The following is a 20451-nucleotide window of genomic DNA, read 5'->3' on the forward strand; positions in this document are numbered from 1 at the left end:
CTTACAGCATAAAAAGCACCTTTGAAGCATGTTGGTATTCTTATGCTCCACACTATCACATTGTCCTATGATCTTTATGACAATTTCTTTCAATCAGATGAAAGGGATTGTTTCACTGCTTTTATTTGTGCTACTGCCATAAGCTTTTAAACAGATTCCTGTTAAATAATTTTTTTTTCTGTGCAGTTTGAAACTCTGACTTCATTGAAGTCACTACATAAACACATAGAAAGCAATCAGCTGCCACCAGAACTTGATGGAACTTTCCCCTACAGTCACAGTAGCTGGATTTGCTTTCGTATGGTGAGTGCCAGTTGAGTACATTATTTGATACAAATTAAATGCTGAATGTAACCACTAAATTAAGATGTGTTTACAATGTACTTTGTAATTAAACAGCCAAGACAAAGGAAAAAATATATGAACCATTTGGCACACCTTATGATTAGTGGTGTCTGTTCATTGTTGACAGTAGACATAGCTTCACCATGAAGTAAGAGAAGTGAAAATCAAAACTGTACTCAGTAATTTAGATTCAGTACTGTACTCAGATTCTGCAAATGTAGGCAATTGAAGATAGAAAATTACCTTGCATGATAAGTCCTATCAAATTATGAAGATAGTGTGATTAAAGAAGTTTGACTGGCTATTGTACAGTATCTGAGGGGTTGGATTCAATTCCTGCACATTCAGCAACTGTGCATTAACAAAAAAAATACTATTGGTGCAAATGCTGAAATACCTTTTCTGTACAACGAAAGGACATGTTAGTAACACACAAAATGCTGGAGGAACTCAGTAGGTCAGGCAGCATCCTTGGAGAGGAGTAAAGAGTCGATGTTTCAAACTGAGACCATCACCAGGAATGGGGACACATTGAGATCTTCCCCTTTCCTTACATGGTATTGATGAAAATGTTTTTTTAAATTGGAACTAATTTGAGATATCAGATGCGGGTTAGTGACAGACATCAAATATTTTTAACTGTTAACTACTTCTGTTCATGGTGTTTTGCTTGGTACAGTTAGATATCTCAAGTTGGTCTCTTAAATAGCAAGAGGTAAAAAGAGGTAATAGATTATGCTCTCCTTTGTACTGGGAAGATTCATGTAGCCATCTTTACAAAGGCAAGCAGATTAGCATTCCAGTGATTTTATAAATGACCTGAATGAGGAAGTAGAGGGATGGGTTAGTAAATTTAGTGATGACACAAAGGTTGAGCATGTTGTGGATAGTGTGAACGGCTGACAGAAGTTACAGCTGGACATCGATAGGATGCAAAACTGGGCTGAGAAAGTGGCAGATGGAGTTCAACCCAGATAAGTGTGAGGTGGTTCATTTTGGTAGGTCAAATATGATGGCAGAATATAGTATTAATGGTAAGACTCTTGGCAGTGTGGAGGATCAGAGGGATCTTGGGGTTTGAATCCATAGGGTACTTACAGCTGCTGTGTGGTTAAGAAGACATATGGTGTATTGGCCTTCATCAACTGTGGGGTTGAGTTCAAGAGCCGAGAGTTAATATTACAGCTATATAGGACCCTGGTCAGACTCCACTTGGAGTACTGTGCTCAGTTCTGGTCACCTCAATACAGGAAAGATGTGGAAACTATAGAAATGGTGCAGAGAAGATTTACAAGGATGTTGCCTGGATTGGGGTGCATGCCTTATGAAAATAGATTGAGTGAACTCGGCCTTTTCTCCTTGGCAACGGAGGATAAGAGGTGACATGATAGAGATGTATAAGATGCTGAGAGGCATTGATTGTGTGGATAGTCAGAGACTTTTTTCCCAGGGCTGAAATTGCTAATATGAGAGGGCACAGTTTTAAGGTGCTTGGAAGTAGATAGATAGGAGATGTTGGGTAAGTTTTTTACACAGGGAGTGGTGAATGTGTGGTGTTACGAATGAGGAGCAAATCTGATGGACAGAAGGGTCCAGAATCGCCAATGCCCGCCCCCCCCCCTTTGAGAATTGCAAGATCGCTATTATTTCGGGTCTGAGACCCAGAAAATGAGAGAGATACACAGCATGTCAGTAATGAGAGAGACACTGGAACAGCAAGGGCAGTTGTTATAGACACCGCAGAATACACAAGGTTTGGAATGTCTCCTAACCAAAGCAGAACGGAACCACTGGTTACTGCTATTGTCTCTTGGAGAAGGAATTGTGTATTGAGTACTGTACTATTCATTGAAACCCCTCAGGGGACAACCAGAGTGATCTGGTTGAGGGATTGCATCATCCCAACCTGATTGACATCTGAGACCCCGTGAGTGAGGATAAAAGAGGGGTCTGGGGAACACCCCTCAGACGCACCAGGAGAAACGCTAGAAATCCAGTGACAGCGTTTTATAGCGAAAGCCAGTGAGAGCTTGTGTGCGTCCTCCCTTGCCTGGGTGGCGGGCTCATCACGGAAGAACGGTTTAGCTAAAGGAGAGGTCATACTTGAACGGCCACAACAACGAGACACCGACGGATCGAAATCATAAAGGAAGGTTGGCAAAAACAATAGCGGTAACTGTTCCCATTCTTCTATCTCTCTCTCCCCAACAATTGCAACACAGCGACAAACAAATGACGGCAGCCTGTGTGAACTGAAATGAACTTTATATTTCCATCGGACTATTCATTATCCCCTAGACAACGATAGAGCTTATTTCTTATTGATTATTATTATACCTGCACTTTTAGGTTTAGTATTGACAATGTATATTATCTGTATATTTGCATTGATATTATTTTTGTGTATTTTTACTAATAAATACTGTTAAAAATAGTATCATCAGACATCAACGGACACCTCTATCTTTGCTGGTAAGTAACCCAGTTACGGGGTTCGTAACAGTGGAATGGCCAGACGGTGACGGTGGTGGAGATGGATACAATGAGGTATCTTAAGAGACTCTTGGATAGGTACATAGAGTTTAGAAAAATAAAGGGCTAAGGGTAACCCTAGGTCAATTCTAAAGTAAGTACATGTTCGGCACAGCATTGTGGGCCAAAGTGCCTGTTTTGTGCTGTAGGTTTTCTATGTTTCTATAATACAGAATGAATACTGGTGCAGATTTAATGATCAGTGGCAAATATTGTTGTCTTGTCACTTACTTCGCATGGCAGTTATCCTAATGGGAACTTATGGAGATAAGTGACAGGATTTTTTGTAATAAGGTACTGCATCACAAGGTTCTTGTCTCAAAGAACATCATGAAAACACTGCCAAAAGTGCATGGTCTCAATTCATATAGCTTCTATACATTGAAATATGTCAAAATTAACAAACCATTATATACTTAAAAGGAATTCTTGAAAAAAAATTAAGAATTTTGACGTAGTGACCTTTGGACAGTTTTCTTTACTACTAACAATAATTTGAAACTCTTGGAGAAGTTCCAATCCACTGAGGTTAGACTGATAATAATGACGGTGTCCCAGACCGGACACAAAATCGTTAAATGAGATTGGCTTCCAGTTAGTGATTCAGAGCACACCCTACTGGTCAAATCTGAAATGCTGACAACCTCCCAGTTTCTATAACTGTAGTTATAACTATATGGTATAACTATAACAGATATTACCAGGATCTTTTTTTTTTATCTTTTAAGATACTTTTGGATAGGTACATGGAGCTTAGAAAAATAGAGGGCTATGGATAACCCTAGGTATTTTCTAAAGTACATGTTTGGCACAGCATTGTGGGCTGAAGGGCCTGTATTGTAATGTAGGCTTTCTATGTTCTATAAACATTGAGATGTGTTGCTGATGCCTTACATGCTTACTTCAAAGAGACTGATAACACAAAGGTTGGGGGTGTTGTGGATAGTGTGGAGGGCTGTCAGAGGTTACAGCGGGACATTGATAGGATGCAAAACTGGGCTGAGAAGTGGCAGATGGAGTTCAACCCAGATAAGTGTGAGGTAGTTCATTTTGGTAAGTCAAATATGATGGCAGAATATAGCATTAATGACAAGACTCTTGGCAGTGTAGAGGATCAGAGGGATTTTGGGGTGCGAGTCCATAAGATACTCAAAGCTGCTTTGCAGGTTGACTGTGGATTAAAAAGGCATATGTTGCATTGGCCCTCATCAATCATGGGATTGAGTTTAATAGCCAAGATATAAGCAGCTGTATAGGACTCTGGTCAGACCCCACTTGGAAATCTGTGCTCAGTTCTGATCGCCTCACTACAAGAAGGATGTGGAAACCATAGAAAAGGTGCAGAGGAGATTTATAAGGATGTTGCTTGGATTGGGGAGCATGCCTTATGAGAATAGGTTGAGTGAACTCGGCCTTTTCTCCTTGGAGCAGCGGAGGATGAGAGGTGACCTGATAGAAGTTTACAAGATACTGATAGGCATTGATCATGTGGATTAGTCAGAGGCTTTTTCCCAGGGCTGAAGTGGCTGGCACGAGGGGGCATATTTTTAAGGTGCTTGGAAGTAGATACAGGGGTTGTTGGGGTAAGTTTTTTTACGCAGAGAGTGGTGAGTGTGTAGAATGGGCTGCGGGCAGTGGCGGTGGAGGTGGAAACGATAGGGTCTTTTAAGAGACTCCTGGATGGGTACATGGAGTTTAGAAAAATAAAGGGCTATGGGTAAGGCTAGCTAGTTCTAAGGCAAGGACATGTTTGGCACAGCTTTGTGGGCCGAAGGGCCTGTATTGTGCTGTAAGTTTTCTCTGTTTCTATTTAAATATTGTAGGATCAGTTCCCCAGCAGGAATTACTGGTGGAAAATGTGGTTGATTATCTTATAAACCGGAATGATATTAAAATAATTGTACAACTTCATTAGCCTTGCATTGTAAACTTCTAACTCAATGCAAACTAGGAATATAATTGAAAAGCTTTATAGGTACAATGCATAATGATAAACTATACATTTACCTTACTAAAATGAAGCTGTCAGAGTTCCAGGAGAATTCTTCTCCTGTCAGGGTCACTTTATGTACAGCTTAGCATCACTTTTTGGCATTAAATCAACCTTTGCATAGAAGCTATCATGTATTTATGTGTTTTATGTTTTTTATTATTGTGTTCTTTATCTTACTGTGTTTTTTTGTGCTGCATCGGATCTGAAGTAACAATTATTTTGTTCTTTACACTTGTGTATTGGAAATGATATTAAACAACCTTGAATCTGGAATCAGTAATCTATTTTGAAATACTTATTACTCATTGTTACGAACCCCGTAACTGGGTTACTTACCAGCAAAGATAGAGGCGTCCATTGGAGTCTGATGATACTATTTTTAACAGTATTTATTAGTAAAAATACACAAAAATAATATCAATGCAAATATACAGATAATATACGTCGTCAATACTAAACCTAAAAGTGCGGGTATAATAATAATCAATAAGAAATAAGCTCTATCGTTGTCAAGGGGATAATGAATTGTCTGATGGAAATCTAAAGTTCATTTCAGTTCATACAGGCTGCAACCGTTGTTTGTTTGTCGCTGTGTTGCAATTGTTGGAGAGAGAGAGAGAGAGAAATAGAAAAACTTGCAGGCTTTCCTGGTCACAATCTTGATCCGTATCCATCCTTTAGCTAGACTGTTCTCTGGAGGACTCATCACCCAGGCAAGGATGGACACACACACAAGCCCCCCACCGGTCTCTTACGTTTCTCCTGGTGTGTCTGAGGGGTGTTCCCCAGACCCCTCTTTTATCCTCACTCACGGGGTCTCAGATGTCAATCAGGTTGGGATGATGCAATCCCTCAACCAGACCACTCTGGTTGTCCCCTGAGGGGTTTCAATGACTAGTACAGTACTCAATACACAATTCCTTCTCCAAGAGACAATAGCAGTAATCAGTGGTTCCGTTCTGCATTTGTTAGGAGACATTCCAAACCTTGTGTATTCTGCGGTGTCTATAACAACTGCCTTTGCTGTTCCAGTGTCTCTCTCATTACTGACATGCTGTGTATCTCTCTCATTTTCTGGGTCTCAGACCCAAAATAATAGCGATCTTGCGATCCTCAAAAGGGGGGGGGGGCGGGCATTGGCGATTCTGGACCCTTCTGTCCATCAGATTTGCTCCTCATTCGTAACATCATTCACAAAAAGACTGATATTTGGTGAAGGGTAAAAGTCCTCCCCACCTAAGCCCACCCTTGCATCCTAAAATGTGCTGAACTGTAAAAGTTTCTCAATGACTTAAGAGTTTTTGTTGGTCATAATAAAAAGAAAGCTGATTTTGCATATGTTGGGTACTTTGTTCTGCAAAAGAAGCTGAGAAATTGGACTGAAAGTCTGTGCTGATTGAGTTGTCAAATAATGATATTTATCAAGCTACAAGTTCCATGCTGAATAGAATGTGCTCCTGGCTTGACACAAAATAAAAATTATAGCCCTTTAATGCACCCATTGCTTCATTATGTGGGTACATTAAGCAGTGCAGGTATAGTTTTAATCAGCATCTTGCACTGGTGAAATCAGAATCTGAACATGGAGCTATTATGCGACAAATCACATTTTCATTATATTCCAGTCCCTTGCTTTCTGACAGTATGCATACAGTTAGGGTTCATATATGTTCTATAGTGGTGCTTTTCTTGTGGAAAAGCTGAAAACAAATCTGGTTATAATTCTGGAAATGCCCTACTATGTCTTCCAAGAGACATTGTCAAATACCCAAGTAAAACACGTACTGTACCTTTCTCCCAAAACTACCTTCCTTTTTCATTCATTAGTCTCTTCCTTCAAACGAATGAGCAAACAATTTGCTTACACAATACAGTATATTTTAAAGTTTACAAACAGTTATTTCACTCATTAACACTGAAAAGCTAATATTAATAGCAAAATGAAATACTGATACATTTATCAAAAGTAATACTTTGTCTAGAACTAGATTGTGTATAATACAATCTTAACACAATCCATGGAAGACAAACTGGGCTGCTTTTGTATGTGGTTGCAGGGGATGAGGAACTGCTACATGCTTGTTCTTGCAGAAATGTGACTCCGGGACTACAACCCATGAACTGTCATTCCTCAGGCCATGCCACTCATGTACCTGGGCTAATAGTATTTTGTGTCTTTATGTGATGTTTTTATATGTACTGTGTGTGATTGTGTTTTGCATCATTGGCCTGGAGGAATGCTATTTTGTTTAGCTGTATACATGCGTGTTGTTGAATGACAATTGAACTTGATAAAACTGACAATTCTACTTTTTTAAATTTTCTGTATTTCACTCGGAAGATACTTAGAATGCACTGAGGTTGTATCTTTTAACTTCTTTTTATTAACTTTGTGTCCCTACAGAAACTGGAACAGCTTATGCAGGGATGTAAAGATGCACATAGTCTCATCCAAAGTAACATAGTTAACCTGAGATCAAGTAAACTGTCAGAAACTACAGAGGTAATTGTTAAGTTTTTATGTTCTAAAACATTTTAATAATTTTCACCTATAGCAACCTGTGAACTGTAACCAGAGTTTTGCAGATAGGTGTTTTACCTCCAATGGATAATGCCATATTAATATTAATGGTATATTAATAAAGTCAGTGTAGTTTTCACTATTCAGCAGTTAAATGCTTTCATTTTATAAACTTTAATCAAATAAACTGTAAATAATAGTTTATTTGATTAAAATATTCATGTGCATTAAGCTTAAATGTTTTTATACATTCATTTTTGGTATCTAGAGATTACTGACAAGGATATTTATTGTCCAACTGTAGTTAGCTTTGAGAAGGTGATGATAAGCTATTTCCCTGGACTCCTGCAGTTTTTCTCAGGAATATATGTCCACAGTGCTGTTAACTAGGATGTGTCAGAACTTAGATCAAACAACAGTGATGAAATAGTCTTACATTTTCAAGTCAGTATGCTTTGTGCTTGGAGGGGAACTTGAAAGGGTGATATTCTCAGGCATTCAGGAGCTTGTATTTTCTAGTGGTAGAGGTCACAAGTTCACAAGTTTGAAAGGTACTGTTAGTGTATCTCAGGCATGTGACAGCAATGCATGTGGCATAGGGATGAATATGGTGGTGGCTAGGATTTCTTGAGTGTTGTTAGAACAGCACACAACTATTAGTATTCCATTGTGCTCCTCACTTGTGCTATTTAGCTAGTGAAAAGTTTTGGGATGTCAAGAGTTAATTGTTGTTGGTGCTGGAATATGTGCCCCCAGCACATTTTTAAGTTGTGTTAACTGTTAATGCAAAGAATACATTTCACCGTATGCTTGATGTACATGTGATAAATAAATGAATCTGAAACTATACATAGCCTCTATCTTGTTCTTGTATTTATGACTTATGGATGTTTCTGGTCAATGGTAACCCGTAGTATGTTGGTGGTGGGTGATTATGGTGATGTTAATGTCAGGGAAAGATGTTATACTTTCTGTTCTTGGTGCCGGTCATTTCCTGACACTGTCATGACATTAATATATTTTGCCACATTATTATATAATACGATAACTATAATGATTGAATTTTTATATATATTCAGCCACAGAATTGTTTCATACTTACAATATACTGGTTATGTTCTTTTGATGTGACTCCCGATCTTGGGTCTAAAGCCCATACCTTTCCACTAGCTGTTCAATTTTAACCATTTTTGGAGAATGGGTGGGACTCCCTGTGTACATTTTAAGTATGTTATATTTTGTTTAGTGTAAAAACTAAGTGACATGGGAATCCTTTTCCAAGAGGTTTTCACAGTTTCATCCCAGGACTAAACTCTCGAAATGCATTATTACTTTTGTACCGATATAGTTAAAACTTGAAGATTCCTTGATCCTCAAAAAAATTAGTTTTACTGCTTTGAAAATTGAAAGCCTTTTATTGTAAGCCTAATAATAATATTGGCGACTAACTCTTCAAAAGACATGTGTTTTACCAAAAATGATTGTTGATTTGATTATATTAACATTGTTGAGTGTTAGGTAAATGATTTATTTTGTAACCTATGCATATAATTTAAATTTGTTTACAGGAGGCTAGAGTTCTTTTGCAGCAATATAAGCAACTTATGAACAATGTACTGGAAGATAGGAGTTTGGTTAAATTGCAGCTTGAAGGAGGAGTAATCCTTGCCAGACTAAGAAAAGAGGAGTCGTATATCCCTGGAGCAGGAATGTTCAGGTAACTTTAAATATTTTTCTTGCAAAGCAAAGAGCATGAATTTTGGTATCCACAGTCTAGTTACTACTTCTGCAGATACCATGGAGGAAAAAAAATTACAGGCCTCCTTAAACCAAAATAAATGAGGAATAAGAACTTATACTACTGCTTGAAGCCAGCAAAGGTGCATGTGATGTGACTGACTAAAATGAGGCACAAGGAAGTTAACTAGGAAATATAAAAGTCTTTATTCACATTGGGAACTTTCAGGAGAGAGAATGAGGGCATGTCCAAGAGAATCCAACTCTCACTCTCTGAGACAATGTTCTATATTTTAATAAACAATTAACTACAGTTTCAGCTGTTATATTTAACTACTTAATTTTAACATTTTGAATATAGGCAGTAATTTTCAAAATGATATATTTACAATGGCATCGCATCCCAATGAGCGGAACCCCTTTGAATATTCACTACTGAAGTTTGTTCCAAAGGACCCAGAGTAGAAACTGCAGGCATGTAAAATATAAACACAAGGTTCTACAGCTGCTAGAAATCCAGAGGAACACATAAGTAATACTGGAGAAATGCAGGCAAGTCCCGCAGCATCTATGTAAAGGAATGAATAGTCAAGTTTTCAGGCAGAGACCTCAGGGAAAAGAAGCTAGAGTAAGAAAGTTGGGAAAAGTAGTACAAGCTCAAAGGTGATAGATGAAGCCGTTGGGGGGGGGGGGTAGGATAGGTGGTTGAGGGAGGGGCAATGAAGTGAGAAGCTGGGAGGTGATTCGTGGTAAAGGTAAAGAACTGAAGAAGGAGGAGTCTGAAAAGAGAGGAGAATAGACTGAGAGAAAGGGAAGGAGGAAGGGCATGGGGAGGGGGCTGTTAGTGATAGGCAGGGCAGAGAAGAGATGAGGTAAGTAGGGAGCTGAGTGGGCAATGGAAGAAGAGAGGAGGAGGGGGGAAATTATCAGAGGTTAGAGGTTACCAGGCCAGTCTGAAAAAAATCACTAAGCATCTACCATCAATGGATCACTTGCAATACCAGAGGAAACAACACACTGGACCATTGCTCCACCACCATCAAGAATGCTTACCGTGCTATTCTACGCCCTCACTTCGGGAAATCTGATCACCTAGCTGTACTTGTACTCCCTGAGTATAGGCAGAGACTGGAGACTGCAACACCAGCAGTGAGGACCAAGAAGGTATGGACAAGGGAAGCACAGGAGTGCCTATAGGACTGCTTTGAATTGGTGGACTGGACTGTATTCAGGGACTCATCTTCGAACCTGGATGAGTATGCTGCATTTGTTACCGACTTCATTAAAACCTGTGTGGATGAGTGTGTGCCCACAAAGACTTACTGTACATTCCCAAACCAAAAGCTGTGGATGAATCAGTAGGTATGTTGTCTGCTGATGGCTAGATCTGTGGCATTTAAGTCTGGCAACCCAGGACTGTACCAGAAAACCAGGTATGATTTGCAAAGCGCTGTTTCAAGGGTGAAGAGACAATTTCGAACAAGGTTGGAGCAGCATCAGATACATGACTACTCTGGCAGGGTCTGCAAGACATTATTTCCTACAAAGCAAAACCCAGTAGCATGAATGGCAGCAATACTTCACTACCATATGAACTCAACGCCTTCTATACACACTTTGAAAGGGAGAACACAACTACAGCTGTGAAGATTCCTGCTGCACCTGATGACCCTGTGATCTCTGTCTCAGAGACCAATGTTAGGCTGTCTTTAAAGACAGTGAACCCTCTCAAGACAGAAGGACCCGATCGAGTACCTGGTAAGGCTCTGAAAACCTAAGCCAACCAGCTAGTGGGTGTATTCAAGGACATTTTCAATCTCTCACTGCTATGGGCAGAAGTTCTCACTTGCTTCAAAAAGGCAACAATTATACCAGTGTCTAAGAAGAATATTGTGGGCTGCCTTAATGACTATTGTCCAGTAGCACTCACATCAACAGTGATGAAATGCTTTGAGAGGTTGGTCATGACTAGACTGATCTCCTGCCTCAGCAAGGACCTTGACCCATTGCAATTTTCCTATCGCCACAATAGGTCAATGGCAGACGCAATCTCAATGACTCTCCACACAGCTTTAGACCACCTGGACAACGCAAACACCTACGTCAGAATACTGTTTATCAGCATTCAATACCATCATTCCAACAATCCTGATTAAGAAGTTGCAGAACCTGGGCCTCTGTACCTCCCTCTGAAATTGGATCCTCGACTTCCTAACCAGAAGGCCACAGTCTGTGCAGATTGGTGATAACATATCCTCCTTGCTGATGATCAACACTGGTCCACCTCGGGGGGTGTTCTTAGCCCACTGCTCTACTCTCTGTATACTCATGACAGCGTGGCTAGGTATAGCTCAAATACCATCTATAAATTCACTGACGATACAACTGTTGTTGGTAGAATTTCAGGTGCTGATGAGAGGGCACACAGGAGTGAGATATGCCAGCTAGTGGAGTAGTGCTGCAGCAACAACCTGGCACTCAATGTCAATAAGATGAAAGAGCTGAATGTGGACTTCAGGAAGGGTAAGACAAAGGAACACATACCAATCCTCATAGAGGAATCAGAAGTGGAGAGAGTGAGCAGCTTCAAGTTCCTGGGTGTCAAGATCTCTGAGGAGCTAACCTGGTCCCAACGTATCGATGTGGTTATAAAGAAGGCAAGACAGCAGCTATACCTTATTAGGAGTTTGAAGAGATTTGGCATGTCAACAAATACACTCAAAAACTTCTATAGTTGTACAGTGGAAAGAGCATTCTAACAGGCTGCAGCACTGTCTGGTATGGGGTGCTACTGCACAGGACCAAAAGAAGCTGCAGAAGGTTGCAAATCTAGTCAGCTCCATCTTGGGTACTAGCTTACAAAGTACCCAGGACATCTTTAGGGAGCGGTGTCTCAGAAAAACAGTGTCCATTATTAAGGATCTCCACACTCCATGCCCTTTTCTCACTGTTACCATCAGGTAGGAGGTACAGAAGCCTGAAGGCACACACTCAGCAATTCAGGAACAGCTTCTTCCCCTCTGCCATCTGATTCCTAAATAGACATTGAATCTTTGGACACTATGTCACTTTTTCTTGATATACATTTTTTCTGTTTTTGCACAATTTTTCGTAATCTATTCAACATACATAATTGATTTACTGGTTTATTTTTTTTATTTTTTTCTCTCTCTCTGCTAGATTATGTATTGCTTTGAACTGCTGCTGCTAAGTTAACAAATTTCACATCACATGCTGGTGATTCTGATTTCTGAAATCGATGTTCATGCCATCATTTGGAATATGAGGTGTTGTTCCTTCAACCTGAAAAGTAAAAGTGCCTTTTACTTTATTTTCTTTTCCTTCATATATACTGTATTGCATAGTAGAGGAGGCCATGGACCAACATGTTGGAATGAAAATAGAGATTGGAATCAAAGTGCTTAGCCACCAGTAAATCCTGCTTCTTGCAGAAGGTTCAGAGGTGTGGACAAAGCAGTCCCCCAACTTATGTCAGGTCTCACTGATGTTGAGGAGGCCATCTGCACAGAGAGCACCAGATACAATAGATAATCTCAATAGACTCATGGTTGAAGTGTTGCCTCACCTGGAAGGACTTTTTAGGGCCCCAAATGGAAGTGAGGGAGAAAGTGTAGCACTTTTTCTGCTTGCAGGGTTAAGTGCCAGGAGCGAGATTAGAGGAGAGGGATGAATAGACAAGAGAATCATGGAGGGAGTGATCCAAAATACAACCCCTTTGTTACAGTGTAAAAAGATGGCTCCACGAATATAATATAATTAATCAGAAGGTTGGCTGTCAAAACAGACCTGTCCTGAACTGTGCATTAAGTGGCAGGGATACACCTTAACAATGTGCTAAAAGCAGGATTATTCATCTATTGTGTTTCATATATAGTTTCAATGGGATATAGTCAGAGTGCCCACATACATGATTGGTTTCACTAGCCCCACAAGTATCAGTTGGAAGTTAAATTGTGTACAAGTGTTACTTTCTGAAGACTGGTTCTCAATTTAGTTCATCCGTAATTATGCTCTCCATGTTGTCATAACTCCAAAATGATGCCTAAGAGCATCATTAACATATTATATCTTTACACCTCATAATTTTGTATACTTCTATCATTCACATGTTCTCCAGGGAATAAAGTTCTAACCTATTCAACCTTTCCATTAAACTCAGGACTTCAAGTTCTGGCATCATTCTTGTAAATTTTCTCTTCATTACATGGGCCACAGGTTCTGTGAAGTAATTTCAAAAATTTTGGAGAACAGATTGAAGGACTCTGGCCCAGAGTGTGTTTGAATGGTTGAGGCTAGCAATTGCAGGCGTGGCTGAGGGTTTCAGAATGAGCTGACCCAAGGTAGGTGGAGTTGACTGATAAAATAAAATACAGCAGTTTAAGTGATGGTATGGAAATGTAGTCAGAAGCTTATTGAGGATGTAACAGCAGACGAGGGATGGGGGTGGTGGCTATGGAATGGAGCCTGTGGCAATAGCTTCAGTCTTCAGTATCATTGGGGACAATGGCTAGGATTTTAACAGAAGGTGAAGGTTCCTGTGCATTAAGTCTCTTCCTGAAGTGGCCGGTGAGAACTGGATTGATTCATATTGTAAAGGGAGTTTCTTCTTTTTCTTTGTGACTGCGTATGTAAATCAAAATAGCTTCTTTGTTTTGATGGGGTAGGAACGCTTCTTTGTATGATAAGTGCTTTCTCTCGCATTTGGTTAGCTTTAGACTTGCTGATATCGGGATTGTGTTCATTTGTTAACCAATGGGGGAATGTTATTTTATCTTGTGGGGCTGGGAGCTTGGGGATTTTCGCGGTCTTTTGAGGAGTCGGGAAGAAGACGCTGAGGAAGGTGGATGCGCACTGCACTGCTCAGTCGACCACCAGGGTGGTCCCAGGTGCAAGGACATGGAGGTCGAAGGAAAGTGACGAGGGGGCGAATGATTCGATGGTTGAGCTCCAACGATGTGCACTAAACTGACTGAACTTTTTTTTTGAATCCTTGTGGGCTGGTTTATTTATTTATTTATTTATTAAATTTTAGAAAATTACGAAGAATAAATGTGATGATAAAATAATGAGAAAAATAATATTAACCCTCCCCCCTCCCCTTAACCCTTATCTAAAGAAAGAAAAAAAGAAGAGAAAGACTGCCTGGATATCGGAGGATCCCCACATGCTCCATGCAGTTCAAAATAATTTTAATATTTATTTTTACTTTCCCCAATTACTTTATAATTTTATCTTCAAAGGACCTATGTATTTAATCCTATCTTTTGTAAGTATGGGAGCCAAATTTCCAAAAATATATCATATTCATTTCTTAGATTGTATGTAATTTTTTCAAGTGGAATACAACTACGTATTTCATTATTCCATAGTTAAATATAAATCAGATTTCCAAGTAACTGCGATAACTTTTTTGGCTACTGACAATGCAATTTTTATAAATTTTTTCTGATACTTATTCAATTTAAGTTTCGGTATTGTCCCTTCAATGTCTCCTAATAAAAATAATACTGGACTATGTGGGAGTTGTACTCCAGTAATTTGTTCCAATAAAAGTCTTAGATTTATCCAAAATGGTTGAATTTTAAAACAAGACCATGTAGAATGTAAAAAAGTACCAATTTCTTGATTACATCGAAAACATTGGTCAGACATATTTGAATTTAATCTATTTATTTTCTGTGGTGTTATATATAATTGATGTAAAAAATTATATTGTATTAATCTAAGTCGAACATTTATTGTATTTCTCATACTATCAGAACATAATCTTGACCAGTTTTTTCCATCAATTTTAACATTCAAATCAGATACCCATTTTTGTCTTGATTTATGAATTCCTGATTGAATTGTCTGTTTTTGAATCAAATTATACATACAAGATGTAAATTTTTAAATTTTTCCTTTTTGAATTAATATTTCTATTTCACTAGGTTTTGGCATCAACATTGTTTGTCCCAGCTTTTCTCGTAAATAAGCCTTTAATTGAAAATAACAGAAAAGAGTGTTATTTGATATTTTATATTTATTTTTTAATTGATCAAACGACATCAATATACCTCCTTCAAAACAATCACCTATATATTTAATCCCCGTTTGGAACCAATTATATAAAAGTTTATTATCCATTGTAAAAGGAATAAGCCTATTTTGAATTAAAGTTCTTTTTGCTAATAAAGATTTCTTTATCTCATCGTCCATATTTACCTTATTCCATAAATCAATCAAGTGTCTTAATATAGGAGATTCTTTTTTTCCCCGTATCCATTTGGATTCTCATTTATATATAAAATCTTCTGGTATGTTTTCTCCTATCTTATCTAATTCTATTCTAATCCATGCCGGTTTTTCTTCATCAAAAAAAGACGCAATAAATCTAAGTCGATTTGCTTTATAATAATTCTTAAAATTTGGAAGTTGTAACCCTCCTAAATCAAATTTACATGTCAATTTTTCCAATGATATTCTTGACATCTTTCCTTTCCAAAGAAATTCCCTTACATATTTATTCAGTTCTTGAAAAAACTTCTGAGGTAATCGTATTGGTAAAGTTTGGAATAAATATTGCAATCTAGGAAATATATTCATTTTTACAGCATTAACTCTACCTATTAATGTTATTGGTAACATCATCCATTTATCAAGATCCTCTTTTATTTTTTTTAATAATGGCAAATAATTTTGTTTATATAAATTTTTTACATTATTATCAACTCTAATACCTAAATATTTTATCCCATTTATTGACCATCGAAATTGAGTTACTAATCGACATTGATTATAATTTCCTTTGGTAAGGGGTAAAATTTCACTTTTATCCCAATTTACTTTATACCCTGATACTTTCCCATATTCTTCCAATCTAAAAGATAATCTTTGCAAAGATTGCAATGGGTTTGTTAAATAAATCAAAACATCATCAGCAAATAAATTAATCTTATATTCTTCTTGATTAACTCTAAAGCCCCCAATGTCTGAAATCTGTTCTAATTAATTCAGCTAATGGTTCTATTGCCAATACAAATAAAGCAGGTGATAATGGGCAGTCTTGTCTAGTTGACCTCATTAAGCAAAATGGTGTTGAAATCTGACCATTTGTAACTACTTTAGCTTGAGGATTAATATTTAAGGTTTTAATCCATTGTATAAAAGATTTTCCTAACTCATATTTTTCCAATACCTTAAATAAAAAATCCCATTCCAATCTATCAAATGCTTTTTCTGCATCCAAAGCAACTGCCACACTCATTTCCTCTCTTTTTTGTGCCAAATGAATTATACTAAGTAACCGGGTTATATTATCCATTGATTGTCTGTTTTTAATAAAACCTGTTTGATCCATATGTATTAATTTTGGTAAATATTTAGATACTCTATTAGATAAAATTTTTGCTAGTATTTTATAATCTGTATTCAACAAAGAAATAGGCCTATATGATGTTGGTTTTAAAGGATCTCTCTTTTTTTGGCAATACAGTTATGATCGCTGTTAAAAAAGATTGTGGGAGTTCATGCATTCTTTCCACTTGGTATATTAATTCCATAAAAGGAGGAATTAATAAATCTTTAAATTTTTTATAAAATTCAGGAGGAAAACCATCTTCTCCTGGGGATTTATTACTCTGAAGTGATCCTAAAGCTTCTTCAACCTCTTTTAATGTAAAGGGCATATCTAATCCTTTCTGTTCTTCCAAATTTAATTTTGGAAGGGTTATTTGTGATAAAAATTTATCTATCTCAGCAATCTTATTTTGTGATTCTGATTGATATAGTTCAGTATAAAAATTTTTTAAAGTTTCATTAATTTCTAAAGGTTTATAAGTAACCTTATTTACACTTGTAATTGTATTTATTGTTTTAGAAGTGTTTTCAATTGCCAAGCAAGAATTTTATGTGATCTTTCACCTAGTTCGTAATATTTCTGTTTAGTTCTCATAATTACTTTTTCTGTACGATATGTCTGGAGTGTATTATATTGTAGTTTTTTATTAACAAGTTGTCTTCGTTTTTCTTCTGTCATATATCTTTGAGATTCTTTTTCTAACTTTATGATATCTTTTTCCATTTGATCTATTTCTGCCATGTATTCCTTCTTAATTTTAGATGTATAACTTATAATCTGACCCCTTAAATATGCTTTCATCGCTTCCCATAATACAATTTTATCCTCAACTGAATGTAAATTTGTATCAAAAAAAAATTGAATCTGTTTTTTCATAAAATCACAAAAATCTTGACGTTTTAATAAAATTGAATTAAATCTCCATCTATAAATCGATTCCTCCTTATCCATCATTATCATTGTCATTATCAAGGGTGAATGATCTGACAGTATTCTTGCTTTATATTCCACACTTTTCACTCTATCTTGAATAATAAAAAAAAATCAATCCTTGACTAAGTTTTATGTCTATTTGAATAAAATGAATAATCTCTTTCTCTTGGATTAATTTTTCTCCATATATCAATCAGGTTTAAATCTTTCATTAATGATAAAGTTAGTTTTATTACTTTTGATTTTGTAGCAACTTTAGTTGACCTATCCAAAACTGGATATAAACAAAAATTAAAATCTCCACCTATTACTATTTTATCATGTGCATCAGCCAAGTTCAAAAAAACTTCTTGTATGAATTTTGCATCATTTTCATTTGGTGCATAAATGTTCATAAAAGTCCATAATTCTGAAAATTTTTTACAATGTATAATCACATATCTCCCCACAGAATCAATTATTACATTTTGTATTTTAATTGGTAAAGATTTATTAACCAAAATTGCAACTCCTCTCGATTTTGAATTAAATGAAGCTGCAATGACATTTCCAACCCAATCCCTCTTTAATTTCTTATGTTCTGTTTCTGTTAAATATGTTTCTTGTAAAAAAGCTATATCTCCTTTCATTTTCTTAATATATGTTAAAACTCTTTTTCTTTTCACAGGTCCATTAATTCCATTAACATTAAAACTTTAAAAATTAAGTAAATTAATCATTCATAATACCTTGGGAACTCTTTAAAATTCTCCATGTTGCTATGAGTTTCTCCCCAACCATCCAGGCAAAAAAGAAGAAAAATAGAAGAAAGATAACTAATATATAGGAAAAAAAAACAAAGTACCCCCCCACTAATGTTGCGAATAAAAAGAACACAACATTACCCCCCCCCCCCCATTTTACGGGTCATGGCAATCGCCATGATTGTACACGTGGAACTCGCAGCCATCGATCAGGAGCTCCCCCGCAAAAAAAAAGAAAATATATTAGTGAAGAAAAAAAAGAAAATAATTAATGTCTCTACTCCCAATTAATACTCCTCAACTATTTTTTTTTTATAAATGTCCGTCAAGTCCAACCTTGTTTCAGTCTTCATCATTAGTCCATTTCATTTCTATAATTCTTTACTTCTCTTTGTGGACATCAGGTAATTCTTGTACAAATTTCTCTGCTTTCTGGTAGTCAACGAAAAATCTTCTTTCTTCATTATCCAGGAAAATTATCAATTTTGCCGGGTAGCTCAATAAAAATGTATAGCCCTTTTCCCATAAAGATTTTTTCACTGGATTAAATTCCTTCTGCCTCTTCAGAAGATCGTAACTTATGTCTGGATAAAAAAAACTCTTTTCCCTTCTATTATCAATGGCCCATTTCTCTTTTTAGCACCTTGAGTAGCTGCCTTCAAGATCATTTCTTTATCTTGGTACCTTAAGCGTTTTATCAAAATTGATCTTGGATTTTGATCTTGTTGAGGTCTTGGTCTTAAAGCTCTGTGTGCTCTTTCAATTTCAATTACTTGGCTTCCTTCTTTCATTTCCAAAATTTTCGGAATCCATTCTTGAAAGAATTTTATTGGATTTTCTCCCTCTGTACCTTCCATAAGACCAACAATTTTGATATTATTTAGTCTACTAGTGTTTTCAAGTGCATCTATTTTTTCCAACATCCGTTTTCTTTCTATTGTCCAGGCAAGATTATTGTCTTCTATCTTATCTATTCTTTCAGTGTTTTCTTCCACTTTTACTTCCATCTCTTTAACTTTATTATCCATCTTCTTTTGTTTTTCCACCACATTATCGAGTGTATTCTGCATCCTTCTTATAGCTTTTAATTCATTCATAATATATATCAGGATATCTTTTATGTCTTCTTTAATCTCCTCCTTCTTTTTCTCTTTTTCTTCCTCGGAATTTCCCAAAGAGTCTGATTCCACTTCCGATTCACTTCCAGCCGTAGTTGGGATTTGTAGTTTTGTTAATATCTGTTCATGAATACTTGTTTCTTCGCGCATGCGTTGTTCTTGCCGTTTCTTCTTAGAGACCGCCGACATTGCGGCAACTTCCCATCCCGCATCATCAGAAATGCCATGCACTTCGCCGGGAGGAGATCCAACTTGAGTCCGAGGCTTCGCCGAGACGGTTAGGCCTTTTTCCCCGCCGATTTGCGCAGTCTTTGAAGTAGTAGCTTTCTTCTGTTTCGGTTTAGGAGCCATATCAAAAGATAATCCTGAGTTACTTATAAATAGTTTCTAGTAGATATTTATTAACTCTTCTCCATTTAAACCCTATTTCATTACTTTTTACGAGGGAGCTGGATTCCCAACGTCTCGATCCTACGTCATCACGTGACGCCCCCCTGAACTTTGATAAGTTGACGCCTTTTACTTTATTTTCTTTTCCTTCATATTTACTGTATTCCATAGTACTCTTAGTTTTAGTAAAATCTTTAAAATGTATTCCATAACGGTATTTGGTGTGAGTTTGATATTATGTGTGTGCGCGCGGCATAAACTTGATTCTCACAGCACCTGCGTGTACGGGAGGTGGGGTTGGTGAGTGGCTGGATCTCCTTTTCCCCTAGACATATACCAGCCTGTTGGGTAAGTGGGTAAGTGTTACAATATGATTTTGATTAAAATGCAGCACAGATATGTGGTTTAATAAAGTAACAGGAAGCTTCTCCAATAGTTGATTCGTTTTAGTAGCACTGCCTGTTAATCTCTATTGCTGTATGTATTGTGGGATAATTGGAAAAGAAGTTGGGAAGACAGCTGCACACTTTGTCACTGGTGTTGTGAATTGTTGGGTTTGTTGAATTATATGCACTATGTCTCACATGTTCAAAATGATAAATTAACCTAATTTTTTTCCTTCTGATTAACTAGTGACATTGATAAGGCAATTGTTACAAGTGGTGAAGCTGTGACAGGTTTTTTTTATAACTAATAAGCTCTCGCTCATTGAAACTTATTTGAATATTACACCATACCCCCGCCATAATGACTAGCAAGTAATCAGCAGTGTCTTAACA

The 20451-nt window shown here is 37.1% G+C and overlaps 1 protein-coding gene across 1 annotated transcript in view; it reads left to right on the plus strand.

Moving 5' to 3' along the window:
- The window catches only part of plekhg4 (pleckstrin homology domain containing, family G (with RhoGef domain) member 4), a 236290-nt gene that overhangs the window by 96499 nt on the left and 119340 nt on the right, over window positions 1-20451 (plus strand). Inside the window, exons 9-11 of the mRNA XM_073069869.1 lie at window positions 187-303; window positions 7275-7373; window positions 8960-9108. Of these exons, the coding sequence (XP_072925970.1) occupies window positions 187-303; window positions 7275-7373; window positions 8960-9108 (365 nt within the window). The remainder of the gene's footprint in view (window positions 1-186; window positions 304-7274; window positions 7374-8959; window positions 9109-20451) is intronic.

The sequence above is a fragment of the Hemitrygon akajei genome, chromosome 17 (genome assembly GCF_048418815.1).
Source record: "Hemitrygon akajei chromosome 17, sHemAka1.3, whole genome shotgun sequence".
Classification (NCBI taxonomy): domain Eukaryota; kingdom Metazoa; phylum Chordata; class Chondrichthyes; order Myliobatiformes; family Dasyatidae; genus Hemitrygon; species Hemitrygon akajei.